The 21696-nt window shown below is 44.4% G+C and overlaps 1 protein-coding gene across 1 annotated transcript in view; it reads right to left on the bottom strand.

Annotated features, from left to right (window-relative positions):
* The window catches only part of LOC309808899 (forkhead-associated domain-containing protein 1-like), a gene marked incomplete at both ends in the record, with an annotated part of 81702 nt that overhangs the window by 19589 nt on the left and 40417 nt on the right, over positions 1-21696 (bottom strand). The window contains 3 exons of the mRNA XM_082629470.1: positions 1349-1472; positions 13617-13853; positions 16952-17061. Coding sequence (XP_082485596.1) covers positions 1349-1472; positions 13617-13853; positions 16952-17061 — 471 coding nt within the window. The remainder of the gene's footprint in view (positions 1-1348; positions 1473-13616; positions 13854-16951; positions 17062-21696) is intronic.

The following is a 21696-nucleotide window of genomic DNA, read 5'->3' as shown; positions in this document are numbered from 1 at the left end:
AGTTCGGAGGCTGACCATAAAGGTCAAAAAGAGGGTGGTGGGGCTTCCCTGGTGGCACGGTTGCTGAGAGTCCGCCTGCCGATGCAGGGGACACGGGTTCGTGCCCCGGTCCGGGAAGATCCCACATGCCGTGGAGCGGCTGGGCCAGTGAGCCATGGCCGCTGAGCCTGCACATCCGGAGCCTGTGCTCCGCAATGGGAGAGGCCACAACTGTGAGAGGCCCGCGTACAGGAAAAAAAAAAAAAAAAAGTGGGTGGTGGCCCAATTCCTGGAAATCCCCGCCCCTTCCCCAAAATATTAGAGTTGTCCCAATCCTCCCACTCATTAGCCTATAAAATTACCCAGCCCATAAAAACTAACTGCCCCATATTTGGGGGTCTCTAGCCTTCTGAGATGGCCCACACTCTGTCTGTGGAGTGTGTTTCTCTCTAAAGAAATCCACTTCTTACTTTGTCTCTCACTGAATTCTTTCTGCATGAGACATAAAGAACCTGAGCTTTATTAAGTCCCGAGACCAGATGCGTGATCTCGATTAAAAGATAGTGGGTTCTGACTGGGTTCGAGTCCCAGCCCACGGGTTCAAGTCCCACCTGAGTTCCATGGTTGCACACCCACTAAGCTGGTCCCCCTTGGCCTCCCCCCTTGAAGCGCTGGCCACCACGACACACAGTTTATTTTCTCCACAGCACCACTGCTCTCTGAAGTGGGCTTGTTTATTCATCCATTTACTTTTATTGTCTGTCAACCCCTCCCAAATCTGTGAGTACAGGAATCTGACTGTCTTGCTTGGCTCTCCCTCCCCGGAGCCTGGAACGGGGCCTGACACCTAGTAGGAGCTCAAGAAACATGTGGAAGCAATGAAGGAATCCAGGGAATCAAAGCTCAGCCACAGCTGTGCGTTGGCTGCCCCTCTCCCAACCCAAGCCCTTTATCAGGGAACCACCTCTGATAAAATTAGAAAATGGTTTCCCTTGGGCCCAAGTGCACTCGGCTGAAATGGGTGAGACCATGGGTGCCTTAAGGGAGTGACCCCAGTTTGTCCACGCTCTAGTTTGCACTCAGGCTGCTTTGTGGAACCACCCAAGCCACAAGGCGACCTGTGTTCTCCCTGGTGGGGCCAGTGCTCAGGAAATCTTGTAGCCAAGAGATACCATTCTCTCAAATATTTACCAGGCCCTGCCCTCGGAACTGGGTGGCAAGAAACCTCCACTGAGGGAGAACTCTAATGCACCGACACGGGTGATCCCTGAGGCTGCACCCAGGTCACGGGCACAGGTGCGCTGGTTGACTGGTGATGTCTGCAGGGGGAGGGCAGAAGCTCTGGGGCCTGAATGCACAAGGGTCTCACCTGACGTGATGGCGGCCTCCCTCCTTAAGTTCTCGGCCTCGTGCTTCAGGGAGGTGATTTCTAAGTTTCTCTCAGACAGGGTCTGGCACACCACCTGGTTGTAGCCTTGCTGTAGGGCACTGATCTGTGGAAGGAGGCAACACACAGTCAGAGGGGGCCAGCCAGGCCTGCAGGACACGCCGGTACTTCTCCAACGTTGGGCAAAGAGTCGGGTTGATCTTGGATCGGGGTGTTGGGGAAATCAAGGTTTTCCGTTGTCACTAGTGGAAGGGGCAGGAGGGGGCCTGTTCCTTCAGTGACCACCATGTCATCGGTCCTCGAGACACGGACCTTATCTTTGTGGCCACCCAGGGGCTCGGGTGCTGCTGTCTTCCTATGACCTGTGGGTTTTCAGCCATAAATAGACCAGCTGTTGGTTACAGATGATCCAGCACTGACTGGATGCATAGCAAAGTTCAAGAGCCGGGAGCAGGTTATGAAATGAATTCCCTCTAATGAGAATAGAGGGTAGTTTATACCTCACAGAACACTCCAGAGTTTACAAAGCCCGTTCACACATGCTACACTGATACTCGTCACAGCGTTGCTGAAGGCTGACGTTCCCATTAATGTGCGCATTTTGCAAGGGAGCCAGGTTGAGACTCAGCGAGGCGAGGGCCCCTGCTCGGGATCACGCGGCTGGTCAGACGTGGAGTCTGATTCAAACCCAGTCTTTAGTTGCCTGGTTCCTCCTTCCCAGGTGGCTCTAGGAATGAGCGTGAGAAGTTGGAGGCTGTAAAGCAAGGCATGGACTCGGGAGCCGGACTGTGGCCTTCAAGTCCTGTCTCTGCCAGTTAACGGGCTTTGGGAACACAAGGAGGACACCATATTCTGTTTCCTTTTGTTCAGTCTGTACGCGGGGTGATGGTAGTCCCAACCTGATAGGATTGTGAGAAGTATTTTAATAAGTAAGCATGTGTACAAGTGCTCAGATCATGCCTGGCACACGGCACAGGGGGATGAGCTGTGACCGTCCTCTCCTCTACCTACCACGGGGTGTTTTTTTTGTTTTCTTTCTTTTTTTTTTTTTTTTTTTTTTTGCGGCACGCGGGCCTCTCACTGTTGTGGCCTCTCCCTTTGTGGAGCACAGGCTCCGGACGCGCAGGCTCAGCGGCCATGGCTCACGGGCCCAGCCGCTCCGCGGCATGTGGGATCTTACCGGACCGGTGCACGAACCCGTGTCCCCTGCATCAGCAGGCGGACTCTCAACCACTGCGCCACCAGGTAAGCCCTCACGGGGTGTTTTAGCTTCAGCTTCCCTCGTGCGTCTCTGGGGAAGATAGTTGGTAATCTTTATGTGTGCATTTGTAAGCCTTGCCAGGCTCACTTAAACGCCAGTGTGGTTGTTATTAAGAGGAAATACAAGGGCTTCCTTGGTGGTGCAGTGGTTGAGAGTCTGCCTGCCGATGCAGGGGACACGTGTTCATGTCCCGGTCTGGGAAGATCCCACATGCCGCGGAGCGGCTGGGCCCGTAGCCATGGCCCCTGAGCCTGCGCGTCCGGAGCCTGTGCTCCGCACTGGGAGAGACCACAACAGTGAGAGGCATGCGTACCACAAAAAAAAAAAAAAAAAAAAAAAAAAAGAGGAAATACAGGAATCGTGGGTGGGAGCACCACAGGCTGGCTCTATCTATGGCTGCTGTGAGCACCCTCTAAATCCATGGATCAGAGCCCCTTCAAGGGCCGGTCCTTCTCTAGGGGTCTAGGTCTACACGTGGGGTGCAGAAGGCTCTCCATCAAATGCAACGTTGGTAAGGGCCTGAAAGTAGCTGCCAGGCCTCGGCCTCCACAGAGCAGGTACCCGAGAGGCCGGGAAAGAGAGCTGGGCCCAGAACCCCCTCCCTCTCGGTCTGATGTGGCCAGACTGCTTGTTCTGAGTGGCCAGGACTTTCCCACCTCAAGGTGCACTGTGGGCCTTTGCCCTGTGATTTTTCAGATGTCAGGCCTCAGTACTAACACAGGGACCCGTTTACTGGGGCATAAATGCCACGCAATCCGTAGACAGGAGAAGAGCTAGCTTGTTTTGCTTTTCTTTTTTTTTTTTTTGCTGTACGTGGGCCTCTCACTGTTGTGGCCTCTCCCGTTGTGGGGCACAGGCTCCGGACGCACAGGCTCAGCGGCCATGGCCCACGGGCCCAGCCGCTCTGCGGCATGTGGGATCTTCCCGAACCGGGGCACGAACCTGCGTCCCCTGCATCGGCAAGCGGACTCTCAACCACTGCACCACAAGGGAAGCCCCACTAGCTTATTCTGATAGATCAAAATGGAAGTGACAAGGAGAAGGGTGCAATTTCTTTTCTTTTTTTAAAAATAAATTTATTTATTTTTGGCTGCGTTGGGTCTTTGTTGCGGTGCACAGGCTTATTGCAGCGCCTTCTCTTGTTGCAGAGCATGGGCTGTAGGCGCACGGGCTTCAGTAGTTGTGGCACGAGGGACTCAGTAGTTGTGGCGCACGGGCTTAGATGCTCCGCGGCATGTGGGATCTTCCCAGACCAGGGCTCGAGCCCGTGTCCCCTGCACTGGCAGGCGGATTCCTAACCACTGTGCCACCAGGGAAGTTCTGGGTGCAATTTCTTTGTTCTCCTAAGGTAAGTTTGCCAGATTTAGGGGAGGAAAAAAGGATGTTCACTTAAAATAGGATTTCAGATAACGAATAATATTTTAGTGCAAATGTGTCCCATGCAATATTTGGGACACACACTAAAACGAAATTCTAAAATTCAAATTTAACTGGGTGTCCTTACTTTATCTGGCAACCCCACCCGAAGAGAGTTCCTAAACTTCAGTCATTCATATACCACTTTCACTATTTTTCCCATGTCTCTTGGCTAGCCCCACTATAATTTCTTAGCATTTTTCGTAGAAGCAGCTCCCTTTTTAAACTTAAAAACGTGCATTAAATTAAAAATAACTGTTATAAGAGTAAATAGAGACTCAGTATCTTAAATAAAAATAATCCCTCCAAAAGAAGAAATACAGGAATTTCCCTGTTTACAATCAGACCAGGTTGCAGGCATCACACTAAAAAAAAAAAAAAAAAAAAAAAAAAAGATTGGGTGGAGGTGGTGGGCATGCCCAGGTAATGGAGTTCAGGCGTGCTGATATGGCCACCAGATGGCGGTCACAGCCTTTGGTCTTGGTTTGTGTCCTTGGAAATCTTGTCATTATTACTCTGGTAGAATTAACAGAAGCGTCAAGGTCTCACAAGTTTTCTGACTCGTTTCATGCACCATCATGGTTCAGAGTCTAGGACATTTGGGGCAGTTACACTTACTTTTTCCCTGGGGCACCTGAGACATTATTGGGGGGGGGTCTATGCTAGAAGTTGCGGGGACACAGGTCACTCTGACCCCCACTCTCCCCAAGGCTATACTTTTGCATGTTTGTGCTTTGGAAACTTTGAGTGAAAAAATTCTTTCACATCTTACTTTTCTCTGTTGGGGGGAAATACAACTTTTCCATAAAAGGTCCTTGGAACACTGAAAGTGTTTGTAAGCTCTTCTCAGCTTAATGCTTTTATTTGCATGATACCAGAGATAGAACACACAGAGACAAACTTCCAGAAGGGAAAACATACGTTCCCCTCTAAGACTCCAGTGGTTTTGACAGATTGAAAATATTTCAATCTGAGTGTCAGAGTTTTAGGATTTTGGATTGCTGGAAAACTCCAAAGAGTCTTCAAACCTCTTTGATACTTTTACTATCAAAATAAATATCCATATTGTTTGTAATGGCATAAATTCCAAGATGTTTAATGTCTGTTAAGCTGTGTAATAAAATGGGCACTGAATCATAAGAAAGTTAAGAGTGCTAGGAGGAGTGATTGTTTCAGGATGATAATTTGGCTTCTAATTAGCACAGGCATATAAGAGCACATGGAGGTAAGAATTTTCTAGTGATATTGTAGCGGATCGAAGATCTCTGAGAGCAAATCATTATGCACACACCTTCGGGGACCAGGGAAAACACATAAAGTAATCAGAACCATAAATCAACCTGCCATGTGGCTTACACTTCTGGTGGAATGCTCTGCAGGCAGTAGAATACTTAAGAAACTAAAATGTCAGTGGATGAAACTCGATTTGAGTTCAAACGAATGGAGCCTCTGGTTCATATATGCCTTGCTATAAAATATTCTTCTTCAGTTATAAGTGAAGCTCCAGTGGTAGGGGCGGCAACAGCATGATGCATCAGTGTAATTATTTCTAGATAATTTCTTTGTACAAAAACATTTTTTCCCCCAGATATCGGCAGCCACTTTAAATAAAACTCAAATTGGGACCGGCTGATATTCAAAGATATGTGGAAATTATATAATATTCTATGTCAAATATATTTCAATTATTTAAAAAAAGGTATGTGGGGAATTCCCTGGCAGTCCAGTGGTTAGGACTCTGTGCTTCCACTGCTGGAGGCCTGGGTTTGATCCCTGGTCAGGAAACTAAGATCCTGCAAGGTGCGTGGTACGGCCAAAAAAAAAAAAAGGTATGTGGGAATAATTCAGCCTCGTACATGTACCTGAAAAAGACATGTCATTTTCTCAGGAAAGCTCTGAAATGGGAGAATAACTGAAAGGAATATTTCAGCAAAATTGTGTTCAGTTCAAGAAAAAGATGCTCATTAATGTGTCAGCTACATGTCAAGGTAGCTGTTTGCACTAATAATTCCTATAGGACCTGTTACTTTCATTGTTTTTTCAAAACCAGGTTTGAAGGAGAGTCATTAGTTCATTTAAATATTAGAGCATGTATTTGTTGACTTGTTTATTCTGTCTCCCTCACTAGAGCATAACAGGGGGAAGGATCATGTCTGTCTTGTTCTCTGCTGAATTCTCAGAGCCTGGAAGAGGGCATGGCACAGGATAGGCCCCCCAAAATATTTCTTTGGATTAATGGACGGATGGATGGATGGATGAATAAAGAACAAACAAACAGCCACAGTCCTAACAGAGTTCTAGAAGGTTACTGGGCCCAACCTTTGCCTTCATGGAGCTTACAGTTTCCTGCTAGAATCTCCTAGGTTCACCATACACAATCTGTGTCCTTTCTAGAGCACCATTTCTAGGACTGAAACTGTGTACCTAGAATCGGTTACAGAAGGGAAAGACAGTAAACAGAGCACAAGAGAACAAAGGCCCCCAAGCACTGACTACGGTTTTTTTTTTTTTTTCTCTCTCTCTTTTTTTAAAATGTTTATTTATTTATTTATACTTTTCTTATTAGTCACCCATTTTATACACATCAGTGTATACATGTAAATCCCAATCTCTCAATTCATCATACCACCACCCCCACCCCCTGCCGCTTTCCCCCCTTGGTGTCCATATGTTTGTTCTCTACATGTGTGTCTCCATTTCTGCTCTGCAAACTGGTTCATCTTTACCATTTTTCTAGGTTCCAAATATATGTGTTAATATATGATATTTGTTCTTCTCTTTCTGACTTACTTCACTCTGTATGGCAGTCTCTAGATGCATCCACGTCTCTACAAATAACCCAATTTTGTTCCTTTTTATGGCTGAGTAATATTCCATTGTACATATGTACCATTTCCTCTTTAACCATTCGTCTGTTGATGGGCATTTAGGTTGCTTCCATGATCTGGCTATTGTAAATAGTACTGCAATGAACATTGGGGTGCATGTGGGTTTTTGAATTATGGTTTTCTCTGGGTATATGCCCAGTAGTGGGATTGCTGGGTCCTATGGTAATTCTATTTTTAGTTTTTTAAGGAACCTCCACACTGTTCTCCATAGTGGCTGTATCAATTTACATTCCCACCAACAGTGCAAGACGGTCCCCTTTTCTCCACACCGTCTCCAGCATTTGTTGTTTGTAGATTTTCTGATGATGCCCATTCTAACTGGTGTGAGGTGATACCTCATTGTAGTTTTGATTTGCATTTCTCTAATAATTAATGATGTTGAGCAGCTTTTCATGTGCTTCTTGGCCAGCAGTATATCTTCTTTGGAGAAATGTCTATTTAGGTTTTCTGCCCATTTTTGGATTGGGTTGTTTGTTTTTTTAATATTGAGCTGCATGAGCTGTTTATATATTTTGGAAATTAATCATTTGTCAGTTGCTTCCTTTGCAAATATTTTCTCCCATTCTGAGGGTTGTCTTTTCATCTTGTTTATGGTTTCCTTTGCTGTGCAAAAGCTTTGAAGTTTCATTAGGTCCCATTTGTTTATTTTGGTATTTATTTCCATTACTCTAGGAAGTGGATCAAAAAATATCTTGCTGTGATTTATGTCGAAGAGTGTTCTTCCTATGTTTTCCTCTAAGAATTTTATAGTGTCTGGTCTTACATTTAGGTCTCTAATCCATTTTGAGTTTATTTTTGTGTATGGCGTTAGGGAGTGTTCTAATTTCATTCTTTTACATGTAGCTGTCCAGTTTTCCCAGCACCACTTATTGAAGAGACTGTCTTTTCTCCACTGTATATCCTTGCCTCCTTTGTCATAGATTAGTTGACCATAGGTGCGTGGGCTTATCTCTGGGCTTTCTATCCAGTTCCATTGACCTATATTTCTGTTTTTGTGCCAGTACCATATTGTCTTGATTACTGTGGCTTTGTAGTATAGGCTGAATTTAGGGAGTCTGATTCCTCCATCTCCGTTTTTTCCCCTCAAGACTGATTTGGCTATTCGGGGTCTTTTGTGTCTCCACACAAATTTTAAGTTTTTTTGTTCCAGTTCTGTAAAAAATGCCATTGGTAATTTGATAGGGATTGCATTGAATCTGTAGATTGCTTTGGGTAGTATAGCCATTTTCACAATATTGATTCTTCCAATCCAAGAACGTGGTATATCTCTCCATCTGTTGCTATCATCTTTAATTTCTTTCATCAGTGTCTTACAGTTTTCTGCATACAGGTCTTTGTCTCCCTAGGTAGGTTTATTCCTAGCTATTGTATTTTTTGGTTGCAGTGGTACATGGGAGTGTTTCTTTAATTTCTCTTTCAGATTTTCCATCATTAGTGTATAGGAATGCAAGAGATTTCTGTGCATTCATTTTGTGTCCTGCAACTTGACCAAGTTCACTGATTAGCTCTAGTAGTTTTCTGGTGCCATCTTTAGGATTCTCTCTGTAGAGTATCCTGTCATCTGCAAACAGTGACAGTTTTAATTCTTCTTTTTCAATTTGGATTCCTTTTATTGCTTTTTCTTCACTGATTGCTGTGGCTAGGACTTCCAAAACTATGTTGAAGAATAGTAGTGAGAGTGGACATCCTTGTCTTGTTCCTGATCTTAGAGGAAATGCTTTCAGGTTTTCACCATTGAGAATGATGTTTGCTGTGGCTTTGTCATATATGGCCTTTACTATGGTGAAGTAGGTTCCCTCTATTCCCACTTTCTGGAGAGTTTTTATCATAAATCAGTGTTGAATTTTGTCAAAAGTGTTTTCTGCATCCATTGAGATGATCATATGGTTTTTCTTTTTCAATTTGTTAATATCGTGTATCACATTGATTGATTTGCATATATTGAAGAATCCTTGCCTCTCTGGGATAAATCCCACTTGATCATGGTGTATGATCCTTTTAATGTGTTGTTGGATTCTGTTTGCTAGTATTTTGTTGAAGATTTTTGCATCTATATTCATCAGTCATATTGGTCTGTAATTTTCTTTTTTTGTAGTATCTTTGTCTGGTTTTGGTATCAGGGTGATGGTGGCCTCAGAGAATGAGTTTGGGAGTGTTCCTTCCTCTGCAATTTTTTGGAAGAGTTTGAGAAGGATGGGTGTTAGCTCGTCTCTAAATGTTTGATAGAATTCACCTGTGAAGCCTTCTGGTCCTGGACTTCTGTTTGTTGGAAGATTTTTAATCACAGTTTCAATTCCATTACTTGTGATTGGTCTGTTCATATTTTCTATTTCTTCCTGGTTCAGTCTTGAAAGGTTATAACTTTCTAAGAATTTGTTCATGTCTTCCAGGTTGTCCATTTTATTGGCATAGAGTTGCTTGTAGTTGTCTCTTAGGATGCTTTGTATTTCTGCGGTGTCTGTTGTAACTTCTTTTTCCTTTCTAATTTTATTGATTTGAGTCCTCTCCCTCTTTTTCTTGATGAGTCTGGCTAATGGTTTATCAATTTTGTTTAACTTCTCAAAGAACCAGCTTTTACTTTTATTGATCTTTGCTATTGTTTTCTTTGTTTCTATTTCATTTATTTCTGCTCTGATCTTTATGATTTCTTTCCTTCTGCTCACTTTGGGTTTTGTTTGTTCTTCTTTCTCTAGTTCCTTTAGGTGTAACGTTAGATTGTTTATTTGAGATTTTTCTTGTTTCTTGAGGTGGGCTTCTATAGCTATAAACTTCCCTCTAAAACTATGGGATGCTTTTGCTGCATCCCACAGGTTTTGGATCGTCGTGTTTTCATTGTCATTTGTCTCAAGGTATTTTTTGATTTCCTCTTTGATTTCTTCAGTGATCTCTTGGTTATTTAGTAACGTACTGTTTAGCCTCCGTGTGTTTGTGTTTTTTACAGGTTTTTCCCTGTAATTCATTTCTAATCTCATAGCGTTGTGGTCAGAAAAGATGCTTGATATGATTTTAATTTTCTTAAATTTCCTGAGGCTTGATTTTTGACCCAAGACGTGATCTATCCTGGAAAATGTTCCGTGCGCACTTGAGAAGAAAGTGCAATCTGCTGTTTTTGGACGGAATGTCCTACAAATATCAATTAAATCTATCTGGTCTATTGTGTCATTTAAAGCTTGTGTTTCCTTATTAATTTTCTCTTTGGATGATCTGTCCATTGGTGTAAGTGAGGTGTTCAAGTCCCCCACTATTATTGTGTTACTGTTGATTTCCTCTTTTAGAGCTGTTAGCAGTTGCCTTATGTATTGAGGTGCTCCTATGCTGGGTGCATATATATTTATAATTGTTACATCTTCTTCTTGGATTGATCCCTTGATCATTACGTAGTGTCCTTCCTTGTCTCTTGTAACATTCTTTATTTTAAAGTGTATATTATCTGATATGAGTAATGCTACTCCAGCTTTCCTTTGATTTCCATTTGCATGGAATATCTTTTTCCATCCCCTCACTTTCAGTCTGTATGTGTCCCTACGTCTGAAGTGGGTCTTCTGTAGAAAGCATATATATGGGTCTTGTTTTTGTATCCATTCAGCAACCCTGTGTCTTTTGGTTGGAGCATTTAATCCATTCGCGTTTAAGGTAATTATCGATATGTATGTTCCTATGACCATTTTCTTGTTTTGGGTTTGTTTTTGTAGGTCCTTTTCTTCTCTTGTGTTTCCCACTTACAGAAGTTCCTTTAACATTTGTTGTAGAGCTGGTTTGGTGGTGCTCAATTCTCTTATCTTTTGCTTGTCTGTCAAGCTTTTGATTTCTCCATCGAATCTCAATGAGATCCTTGCTGGGTAGAGTAATCTTGGTTGTAGGTTCTTCCCTTTCATCACTTTAAGTATATCATGCCACCCCTTCTGGCTTGTAGACTTTCTGCTGAGAAATCAGCTGTTAACCTTCTGGGAGTTCCCTTGTATGTTATTTGTCATTTTTCCCTTGCTGCTGTCAATAATTTTTCTTTAATTTTTGCCAAGTTGATTACTATGTGTCTCGGTGTGTTTCTCCTTGGGTTTCTCCTGTGTGGGACTCTCTGTGCTTCCTGGACTTGGGTGGCTATTTCCTTTCCGATGTTAGGGAAGTTTTTGACTATAATCTCTTCAATATCTTCTCGGGTCCTGTCTCTCTCTCTTCTCTTTCTGGGACCCGTATAATGTGAACGTTGTTGTGTTTAATGTTGTCCCAGAGGTCTCTTAAGCTGTCTTCATTTCTTTTCATTCTTTTATCTTTATTCTGTTCCGCAGCAGTGAATTCCACCATTCTGTATTCCAGGTCACTTATCCGTTTTTTTGCCCCAGTTATTCTATTGATTCCTTCTAGTGTATTTTTTTTTCAGTTATTGTATTCTTCATCTCTGTTTGTTTGTTCTTTAATTCTTCTAGATCTTTGTTAAACGTTTCTTGCATCTTCTGGATCTTTGCCTCCATTCTTTTTCTGAGGTCCAGGATCATCTTCACTATCATTATTCTGAATTCTTTTTCTGGAAGATTGCCTCTCTCCATTTCATTTAGTTGTTTTTCTGGGGTTTTATCTTGTTCCTTCATCTGTTACATAGCCCTCTGCCTTTTCATCTTCGCTGTCTTTCTGTGGATATGGTTTTTGTTCCACAGGCTGCAGGATTGTAGTTCTTCTTGCTGCTGCTGTCTGCCCTCTGGTGGATGAGGCTATCTAAGAGGCTTGTGGAAGTTTCCTGATGGGAGGGACTGGTGCTGGGTAGAGTTGGCTCTTGCAATGGTGGGCAGAGCTCAGTAAAACTTTAATCTGCTTGTCTGCTGATGGGTGGGTTGGTTTCCCTCCCTGTTAGTTGTTTGGCCTGAGGTGACCCAACACTGGAGCCTACCCGGGCTCTTTGGTGGGGTTAATGGCATACTCTGGGAGGGCTCATGCCAAGGAATACTTCCCAGAACTTCTGCTGCCAGTGTCCTTGTCCCTTGGTGAGCCACAGCTGCCCCCCGCCTCTGCAGGAGACCCTCCAACACTAGCAGGTAGGTCTGGTTCGGTCTCCTATGGGGGTCACTGCTCCTTCCCCTGGGTCCCAATGCACACACTACTTTGTGTGTGCCCTCCAAGAGTGGAATCTCTCTTTCCCCCAGTCCTGCCAAAGTCCTGCAATCAAATCCCACTAGCCTTCAAAGTCTGATTCTCTAGGAATTCCTCCTCCCATTGCCGGACCCCCAGGTTGGGAAGCCCGATGTTGAGCTCAGAACCTTCACTCCAGTGGGTGGACTTCTGTGGTATAAGTGTTCTCCAGTTTGTGAGTCACCCACCCAGCAGTGATGGGATTTGATTTCATTGGGATTGCGCCCCTCCTACTGTCTCTTTGCGCCTTCTCCTTTGTCTTTGCATGTGGGGTATCTTTTTGGTGAGCTCCAGTGTCTTCCTGTCGATGATTGTTCAGCAGTTAGTTGTGATTCCAGTGTTCTTGAAAGAGGGAGTGAGAACATGTCCTTCTACTCCGCCATGTTGAACCAAATCTGACTACGGTTTTAAGCAGAATTATGCACTGAGGCCAAAATTCATCAATGACCAATTGCTTTTTTATCAACTTTGTTGAGATATAATTTATGAACAAGATCAGTGGCCAATTTTAAAGTAGTTCTTTAAAACTTAAAAAAAATTTTTTTTTTTTTTGGATTTAGTTTCAGGAGGAAGGAAGTTGACTGGTAAATCCAGATATTCTGGGTGGAGAATTTTTGGTGAAATTCCCTATAAATGAACCAGCAGCTGCCTTCAGGGTTTGATAAAGGCCTCAGTGTTTGGAACACTGTGGGGTTCCTTCTCCCCATCTCCAGCTCTTTCTGGCTGGGTCCGGGTGGGTGTGAGAAGTGGTCACTGAAGCGACAGGAGTTGGGTGGAAATGCAAAGTGGGTGTGAAAGCATGAGGTGTACAAGGTGGCAGAGCTGAGCCCAAATCACATCACTGCCTCTCACTTGCTGTGCAAGCTGTAACAAGCTCCTGGGCATCTCTGAGCGTGCCTCAGTCTCCTCATCTGTAGAATGGCATGTGTCAGAAGACTGAGGTTTAACTAGCTAATGAGGGGACTTCCCTCATGGTGCAGTGGTTAAGAATCCCCCTGCCAATGCAGGGGACACGAGTTCGAGCCCTGGTCCAGGAAGATCCCACATGCTGTGGAGAAACTATGCCCGTGGGCCACAACTACTGAGCCTGCACTCTAGAGTCCGCGAGCCACAGCTACTGAAGTCTTCATGCTGCAACTACTGAAGCCCACGTGCCTAGAGCCCATGGTCTGCAGCAAGAGAAGCCACTGAAATGAGAAGCCCACGCACCGCAGTGAAGAGTAGCCCCTACTCACTGCAACTAGAGAAAGCCCGTGCACAGCAACGAAGACCCAATGCAGCCATAAATAAATACATTAAATAAGTAAATAAATAAATAAATAAGCTAATGCACCCAAAGCACCTGCACCGGGGCCTGAACATGGTAGGCACTTAATCAAATCTAATATTGTTCTTACAAGGCTAGAAACTTGCCAACCCTCCACTCCCTGGATCTGCACTCTTCACCATGCTGTGCTCACTGCCCATTTCTAACTACCCGGGTGGCTCCCCCCAGGCTCTACCTGAGAGCTGTCACCCTGTGTTGTGACCCCAAGGCCCCGACCCACTTGTCTCTGAGCCCTACCTGGTTTTTCAAGCTCTGGATCTCTCTCTGTTGGGCATCGTCCTCTTCATGCAGAACCTGAAAATTGGGCGGGATCACCCTCTCCTTCTGCCTGGAGGTGGCTGTTTCCAACAGCTTCTGCCTCAGGTTGGCCACTTGGTTCTGCAGGCTTGCTATCACGGTGTCTTTGTATTTAGATTCAAGTTCAAAATCGGAGAGACGGCTGACTTCTTTTCCCAGCAGCAGAATTATTTCATCCTGGGTGGAGGACAGATGGGAAATTTACTAGGTGTGGGTCTGGATGTAAGGCTGAGCCCATTTAAAGAAAGACAGGAAAAATATGGTATCATTCTTTGGGAAGGTGAGGGCAGGCAGGGAGGGAAAAAGCAGACTTTCAAGGCTATCTCTGTCACTTGGAAAATCTCATAGAGACAAGAATTGGGTTAAAATGATGTACTTGAATATAGACTCCTGTAATGGATGTCTGTACCTCACAGGTACGGACACTTTCCTTTCCCCGAGAATTAGACTTTCATATTAAGAACAACCATCCCACTTGGGAACATTTGTTGCTAGAAAGTTTACTTAGAATGATTTCATTTATAATATACAGCCTAGCACACTGGGGACCTAGGAAAGGTACTTAGGAAAACAACATTCTGTTTGACCACATTCTGCCTATAATGAGGGTTATTTGTTTTAACTTAAAACATTCTGAACTATTTGTTTTCCCTTTCCTCTCTTCTAATATTTCCTGCCTCTTTTGGCTATTCATGTATGATTTTTTTCCAGGTAACTCAATCTGGAAAGTAAATGAGACAGGAATAGTGATTTATTTGCATGGGCTCATGTAAACTTTCGGCTGGAAAAACAAAATTGCTGGTAGACTTTACCCACAGGTATAATTAACCCTGTCCTCCATCTCTCCAGTGAAAAAGCTCTGCAGCCAAAGAATTGGTTAGGTTTTCCAAAAAAGGAAAAAAAAATTCCCCCAAACTTCTCTCCAGACGTTATCAATAAAATGTCAGAAAAACTGAAGAAGAAGAAGAAGAAGAAAAAATTCCCCAGAGGCCTTTTCCAAAGCAGTCACGGGAGGAGGTAAACGGGCAATTTCTGGGCCAGCTCATTCCCAGGAGAGCCGTCCAGTCAGCCTCACGACCTGCTAGCTCCGTGACCTGGGGCAGGACAGGGTCTCGCTCATGAGAAAGCCTGTCTGACATTGCCAGCTGCTGCCAGGGGCCTTCCTTTGGGTCCTTGTGAAAGTTGGTGGCAAAACTTCAAGAGAGAGCATCAGACATATTCCCTACTCCTGGGCAGTTTCCCCTGTTTCACCCTGTTATGATCAGCCAGGTGCTTATTCATTTTTCATGCAACAAACATTCATCGGGCAGCAACTAAGTGCCAGGCCCCGTGCCAGTGCTGGAATATAAGAAGTTTGCAGAGGGCAGTGGACAGCTGTGGGTTCTGCTTTCCTGCTGAGGGTCCCCTTGCCCTTCTGGAGGGAGCGTTCCTCCTTCCATGGGGTCTGGGTAGGATTGTCAGTCATGTGCCCTGCTCCTTCCTGTCCCACCTCCCCATGTGCATGTGGCCCAAGCTGGTCAATCAGAGATTTCACACATCGATTACAGAGGGAGAGGATCTTGCCTTCTTTTGGATCATAAACTTTAAATATGTAGGCTTGTTTGCCTGAGTTTGTCTTTTCTGACACACAAAGCCAGCCTTATGTAGAAAGCCAGAGTCTGAGGGAAACAGAGGGGAGAGGTTGGTAGTGGGGAGGTGTTCTGATGACATTATTCAAGCTCCTGGATCTAGCCATACCTGAAGCTAGTGGCCCTTTAAATTTTCCAATAAGTTGAGCTAATCGATGCTCCCCCTCAAGCTAATTTGTTTATTGTCACTTGAAGGAGTCCTGGTAAGTCAGGGTAGAAATGGCTTATAAAGAGAAAGAATTCTTTCTATTATAAATAGAAAAAATGATAAATGGCTTATAAACATTTTCTATAAATAGAAAAAATTATAGTGGTTGCACTATATTTCCAAGTTAAAATTGAGGCAGGTTGAAAAATGGCTACAAATACTTTGCAGTTTTGCCATCCAGTCTATTTCCCCACCCTCTAGTCTGGGCTGGCCCCGTGACTTGCTTTAACCAATGGAATGGAGTGGAAGTGATGCTGCATGATCTCCAGGCAAGTTCTTACAGGCTGTGCAGCTTCTGCTCTGGCCCCCTGGGAACACCGAGACCACCGTGCTGTGATGAAAAACCACATGCACAAAGGGGCGCACCAGTCCAGGCGTCCTGGCTGAGGGCCTAGATGTGGGAAGGAGGCCAATGGAGACCGACCACCAAACTGGCCAAGCCAGCGGCTGACTGAGGCCGCATGAGTGAGGCCAGGGGACGCGAGCAAAGGAACCTTCCAGGTCAACCCATAGATTCTGGGGAATAATGAATTGCTGTTGGAAGCCGCTAAGTTTTGGGATGGCTTGTTACACAGCGATAAATACAGAATCTGAGTGTGGCTTCTCGCCTTTCTGCAACATTTTTCAGAGTCTGGTCCCAGGATGCCTGGTTGGAACCCCCTGCCTCCTGAAGGTTTGGATTTCCGTGTCTGACAAGAACCCCAGGTAGGTCTGCTCCTCACAAACTCTGAGAATTGCTGCAGGAGCAGGCCCTGGCCCTGAAGGAAAGCGAGATATTATAGACTGCTTCTTTTAGAGTAACTTTCGAGTCGTGTCTAAGTGGGGAGAAATTGACCTGGGCCCTTCCCAGGATGGCTTGAATCCACCTGTTCTGCTCGCATCCCTGCTTTAAACCTCTCTGGTTCTTTAACGAGTCTCTCGGCCCAGGCCTCCCTGACTTCAGGGCTCACGTCCTCCTGCAAGGAACGTGTTTTTGCATCACTGTTCCATCACTGAAGGTTGACCAAGTGATTACTGTGTGGGAGTTAGAAGTTCCCGCTGAGAAGCTAACCAGACCTCGCTTTGAATCCTAACACTGCTCCTTGCATTGGACAGCCGTGAACACATCACTGAACCTCTCTGAGCTTCAGTTTCCTCATCTGCAAAGTGAGGCTGATAAAATCTATTTTGAAGTTGGTGAAGATTAACGAGCTAATAAATGTCAAGTGCACAGGACATGGCCCAGCACACAGTAGGTGCTCAGTACCTTGTAGTTGTAGATGTTATTTGGGATAAAATGAGCAGTGGCCAAACCTGGCTGAATGTCTTGGGAGGAAGAGGTGGTTTCTTGGAAGTAGGAAAAAGGGACAGTCCTTGAGACACAGAGAACAAGAGGCAGTGGCAATCTCTCCATGGTCCCTCTTGCTGCTGTAGCTCTGTGTTTCCCCGAGACCCCTCACCTTATCGTGCTGGGACAGGTACTGGTCCACAAAAATTTCTCTGTAGGGCTCTGCCCCAGGAATTTCCTCGGCCACTGATTGTTCCGACAGTTCCGCCGTGTTGGTCCACACTAACACACAAGGTCAACAGAGAATGCAGAGGAGACAGTGAGTTTCCCCAAAGTCTTAAAGAATATTTTCAGATTAACCTTCACATTCATGAGACTTATGCACTGAAAGCATTACAGGAGGACTGGAAAGGGTAAGAGCTGCCTCATTTCTCTTCCCCAGCGTTAACTGCACTGATGCACTGTGGTGTGTCTCTTTCCAGAGTTTTTTCTATGCTGCATAAGAGCTGAGGACCCTGGGCAAGTCATTTGCTCTCTCTAAGCCTTAGTTTCCACATACATAATTCAGGATCCCCGATAGTCTCTGTTATAAAGGGCTATCTGGAGATTAAATAGAATAATGATATAGAGCAGGGGTTGGCAAACTATGGCCCTGCGGCCAAATCTGGCCTTCTGCCTATGTTTGTAAATAAAGTTTTATTGCAACATAGCCACAGTGATCATTTACATATTATTTATGGCTGCTTCCCAGCTACAAAGGCAGAGCTGAGTAGTTGCAGCAGAGACCATGTGACCCACAAATCCTAAAGTATTTACTATCTGGCTCTTTACAGGAAAAGTTTGCTGACCCCTCAAGTAGAGCATTTAGCACTAAACATTAGCTATATTTTTTTATTGCAGTCATATCTTTTCAAAAAACAAAAATGCATTTACATGACAGAGATTCTTATCCAGCTTACTTTTCAGCTAACAATATCAAAAACATCTTCCCATGTCAGTATTTGTAGCTGTACTTGGTTCTTTTCCAGGGTAGCATTGTGGTCCATTGTACAAGTGTGCCAAACGTGTTTAACTAGGATCCACTTGATAGCCATTTAAGCTTTCCTATATTTTTTCTTATTTACCCTAGTATTACAAGGCCTTTTTATATGACTTTCAGGGATTATGGCCTTGTGTTTTCGGACCCCACTCTGTATCACATCAGACATCTCGCAATTCACTCACATCAACACTGAATACATTTCTTTTTATTGGTGTAGAAACGTTTGTAAAGATTTCTATAATTCTACGTGTGAGATCACTTGGGCCCAAGCAGCATATTTTAAATTTCCAAGTGACTATGGTTTCTGGACAGTCACTGCACATTCTTATCTTCTTGTGAAGTGAGAAACTGAACAAATTGTTTTCAGTGGTGATGAAACTTTAATGAGTATTAACATTAATGATGAATGAAGCACGCACTGTCATGTTTGTGGACATTCATCATTTATTCATTTTGCTTCTGTATTTTTTATTTATGCATTTTAGAGTCAAAGATTCCTGCCCCCCAGCCAGGTCTCAAACCTCTTTGTGGACCCCAGAACCTCTAGTGGACATAGCTGATGGCCTGTGGTGCCCAGAGAATGCACAGCCTTGCGTGTTGAATGAGCAGCCCTGGCCACACTGTTTCCTGGGGCACGAGGAACACAAGGGCCTGGAACTTCAGCAGCTGCCCATTTTCTCTCCCTCCACCTCCCCAGCTAGGTCCATGATTAGAAAACTTTTATTTGAAGCTCACTGCCCCCATCTGACTCTCTTGGATCCTGAGCAGCTAAGTCCTAACTGACTATAGCAGCAGTGCCTGATAGAGAAATAAAGGGAGCTACAGAATGCAATTTTCAATTTTCTCGTAGTCACGTTAAAAAAGTAAAAAGAAGAGAGGAATTTTTAATGATCAATTTTATTTAACCCAACATATTTAAAAAAACATCATTTCAACACGTGATCGACAAAAAATATGGAGATATTTTATATTCTTTTTTTTCGAGGCATGAAGCCTTTGAAATCTGGGGTTTATTTTACACTGATTGTGTATCTCAATTTGGAAACTGAGTTTTCAGGAGGAAGATTTCATCTGTTTTCAGATTCCTCAGGAAATCGGCTCCCACTGGAGGAAGGTACTGCCTGGCCTGTGTCCCCAGGGAGGGCCTCGGGGTCTGACCCTAACTGGGCCCCTGTCCAGGCTCAGCTTAGAGTTCTGGCGTCTGATGCCATCTCTAGGGGTGACTCCGGCTGCCTCTACGACCCTGTCGTGGCTGTCTTGAGGGACGCTTCCCTGCAAGATGATGGTCGGAGGGGGACTTCATCAAACTTACAGAACAGGCTGATCGATGGGGTCCCTTTACTGGGGAAGGTGTGTTTACTCAAAGTCTTTGTGGGGCTAGAATTTGCTCTGAGACTTGCTTTCCTTACACCCAGGCAGGGAGGTGCGGGAGCAGTTACCCCTCACCTGCCCCAAACTTCTTTACCGGCTACTGTTATTTATCAAAAAGAACCTAAGGGCCATGTATGGCCAAACCGGCTTAACTCTAGATGCTGGGTCCTTCGGAGGTCCCAGTGGGGAGAAGCCCCAGGGAGAGTCGGGAGGGCTGGGGCGGTGGGACGGCGGATATGGGGACGCAGGCACTTTAAGAATTTTCGGGCATGAGCTGTTGGCCAAAAGGCAGGGGAGTTACTTTAATATTTTAACAACCCCCAGCTGTCCTGGTGCGCTCCAATGATCACCAGTCTGCAGCAGGGGCAGTATGTGTGCACCTTAACTGTGTCTTTCAGACATTGTAAGTTGTAAATAAAAGTTAAATAACAATCATGGTTAGGTAATAACTTAATTTTTAAATTTTAATATTTAAAATTTAAATATTAAAATTTTAAAATATTTAAATTATTAAGATTGTAAAATTTAAAATTTAAATAATAAAATATTAAATATTTTAATATTTACTGAATGTTCGCTATGCACCAGGCGCTGTGCTCAGCACTTACACGCAGGATACGATTTCGTCTTCATAACAACCCAGTGAGATAGGCATTATTATTCCCATCTCCATTTTATACGTGAGAGATATGAGGCACAGAGACGGCAAGTCACCTGCTCAAGGACACACAGCTGGTAAGTGGTAGAGTCAAGGGATGAACCTAAGTTTGTTGGATTCAGAGCCTATGCTTTTAACCACTATGTAGTCAATGTATTGAAGTGGGAAGATGTTTATGACATATTATTGAATTTTAAAAATCAGGTAGGGAATTCCTTGGCAGTCCAGTGATTAGGATTCTGTGCTTCCACTGCAGGGGGCACAGGTTCCATCCCTGGCTGGGGAACAAAGATCCTGCAACCTGAGCGGCACGGCCAAAAAAAGAAAAAAAATGGTTACCTATGTTAGGTTCATATGATCCTATTATTGGGAAAAATATATATATATATATGAATCAAGATGCTATTTTAATAAGTCACTCCACATATTTTCTTTTCTCAGTAATTCTTCCCCACCTCCCATGAGCTCTTGCCATTAAGATTTGGCCTTGGAGCTGACGTTTTATTGCCTTGTGGTACAGGAAGGATGAGTATTAACTAGAACAGGGTGAGTTTTCCCCCAGGCAAAACGACGTTCTGACTTTTGACAACGTCTGGAGACATTTTTGAGAACCACAGTTAGGGGTGGTGGTGGTGGTGTTGCTACTGGTATCTCTGGTGGGTAGGAGTCAGGGATGCTGCTAAACACTCTACAGTGGACAGGACAGATCCTTCAACAAGGAGTTATGCGACCCACCTGTCACTGTGCCAAGATTGAGAAACCCTGACCTGATCTGCAGTAAATAAATCCTTGGCTTTGGGTTTTCAAATAGAATTTTTCAAGTCTAAAGCAAGGTGACAGTCTAACAGTAAACCAATTTAATTGGAAGAGCCCAGCTTTGCTAAGAGAGGAAAGAGCTTTCTCGGAACCCTTAAAAAGAGGTGTTTTCTGTCAAGAGACAGCATGGAGGACTGGAGCACAGAGTTTTCTCTAAAGCGTGCAGTAGAGAGGCCCAGACACAAAGGAACTCCCCATGACACGGGAAGATGAAAGTCCTTTTCTGAGGATGGCGAGAGTGTCAGGGGAACGAGGGCAAACGTTTGGAAACATGAGACCTGGCTGAGAGGCTGAGGAGATAGAGCCCAGGTAGATGTGAGGGACTTTAAGCCATACGACTCATCCTTCATTTCTCCAGGGGGAATCCAAGTCCTTCAGTTCAGCATGGCACTGGAGAAACCGGTGATTACAGTGGAAAAATTTAAATGGCGGAGTGAAAAAAAGAAAAGAAACAGCCCATGTGCCATGTGTCCAAAGGACACATTAAAAAAAAAAACCCAAAACCCTGTATATATGTTCATAAGACAGAACATGATGCATACAACAAAATGAATGAATCTCAGAAATACTATGCTGAGTGAAAAAAGCCTTCCACAAAGGAACATGTACTACATGGTTCTGTGTACTTGAGATTCTAGAACAGGAATATCTAATCCATGGCGGGAAAAGAATTCAGAAGAGTGGGTGCCTCTGGGGCCTGGGGCTGGGAATTGACTGGGGAGGGACATGAGGGAACTTTCTGGGGTGATGGTAATGTTCTATATCTTGATAGGAATTTGGGTTACATAGTTGTGCACATTCAAGATCTACACCTTTCAGGGTGTGGTAGGCAGTCTCCAAGATGGCCCCACTGATTCTTGTCTCCTGGTATTCAGACCCTTGCATCATCCTCTCCAATAATGGATGGACTTTATATTAGTTAGCTGGGGCTGCCATAACAAAACACCACAGGAGGTCTTAACAAAAGAAATTCATTTTCTCACAGTTCTGGAGGCTGGAAGTCCAAGATCAAGGTGTGGGCAGGGTTAGG

Source organism: Mesoplodon mirus, assembly GCF_964341445.2.
Source record: "Mesoplodon mirus genome assembly, chromosome: 7".
NCBI classification, from domain to species: domain Eukaryota; kingdom Metazoa; phylum Chordata; class Mammalia; order Artiodactyla; family Ziphiidae; genus Mesoplodon; species Mesoplodon mirus.
This window is presented reverse-complemented; position numbering and strand designations above follow the sequence as displayed.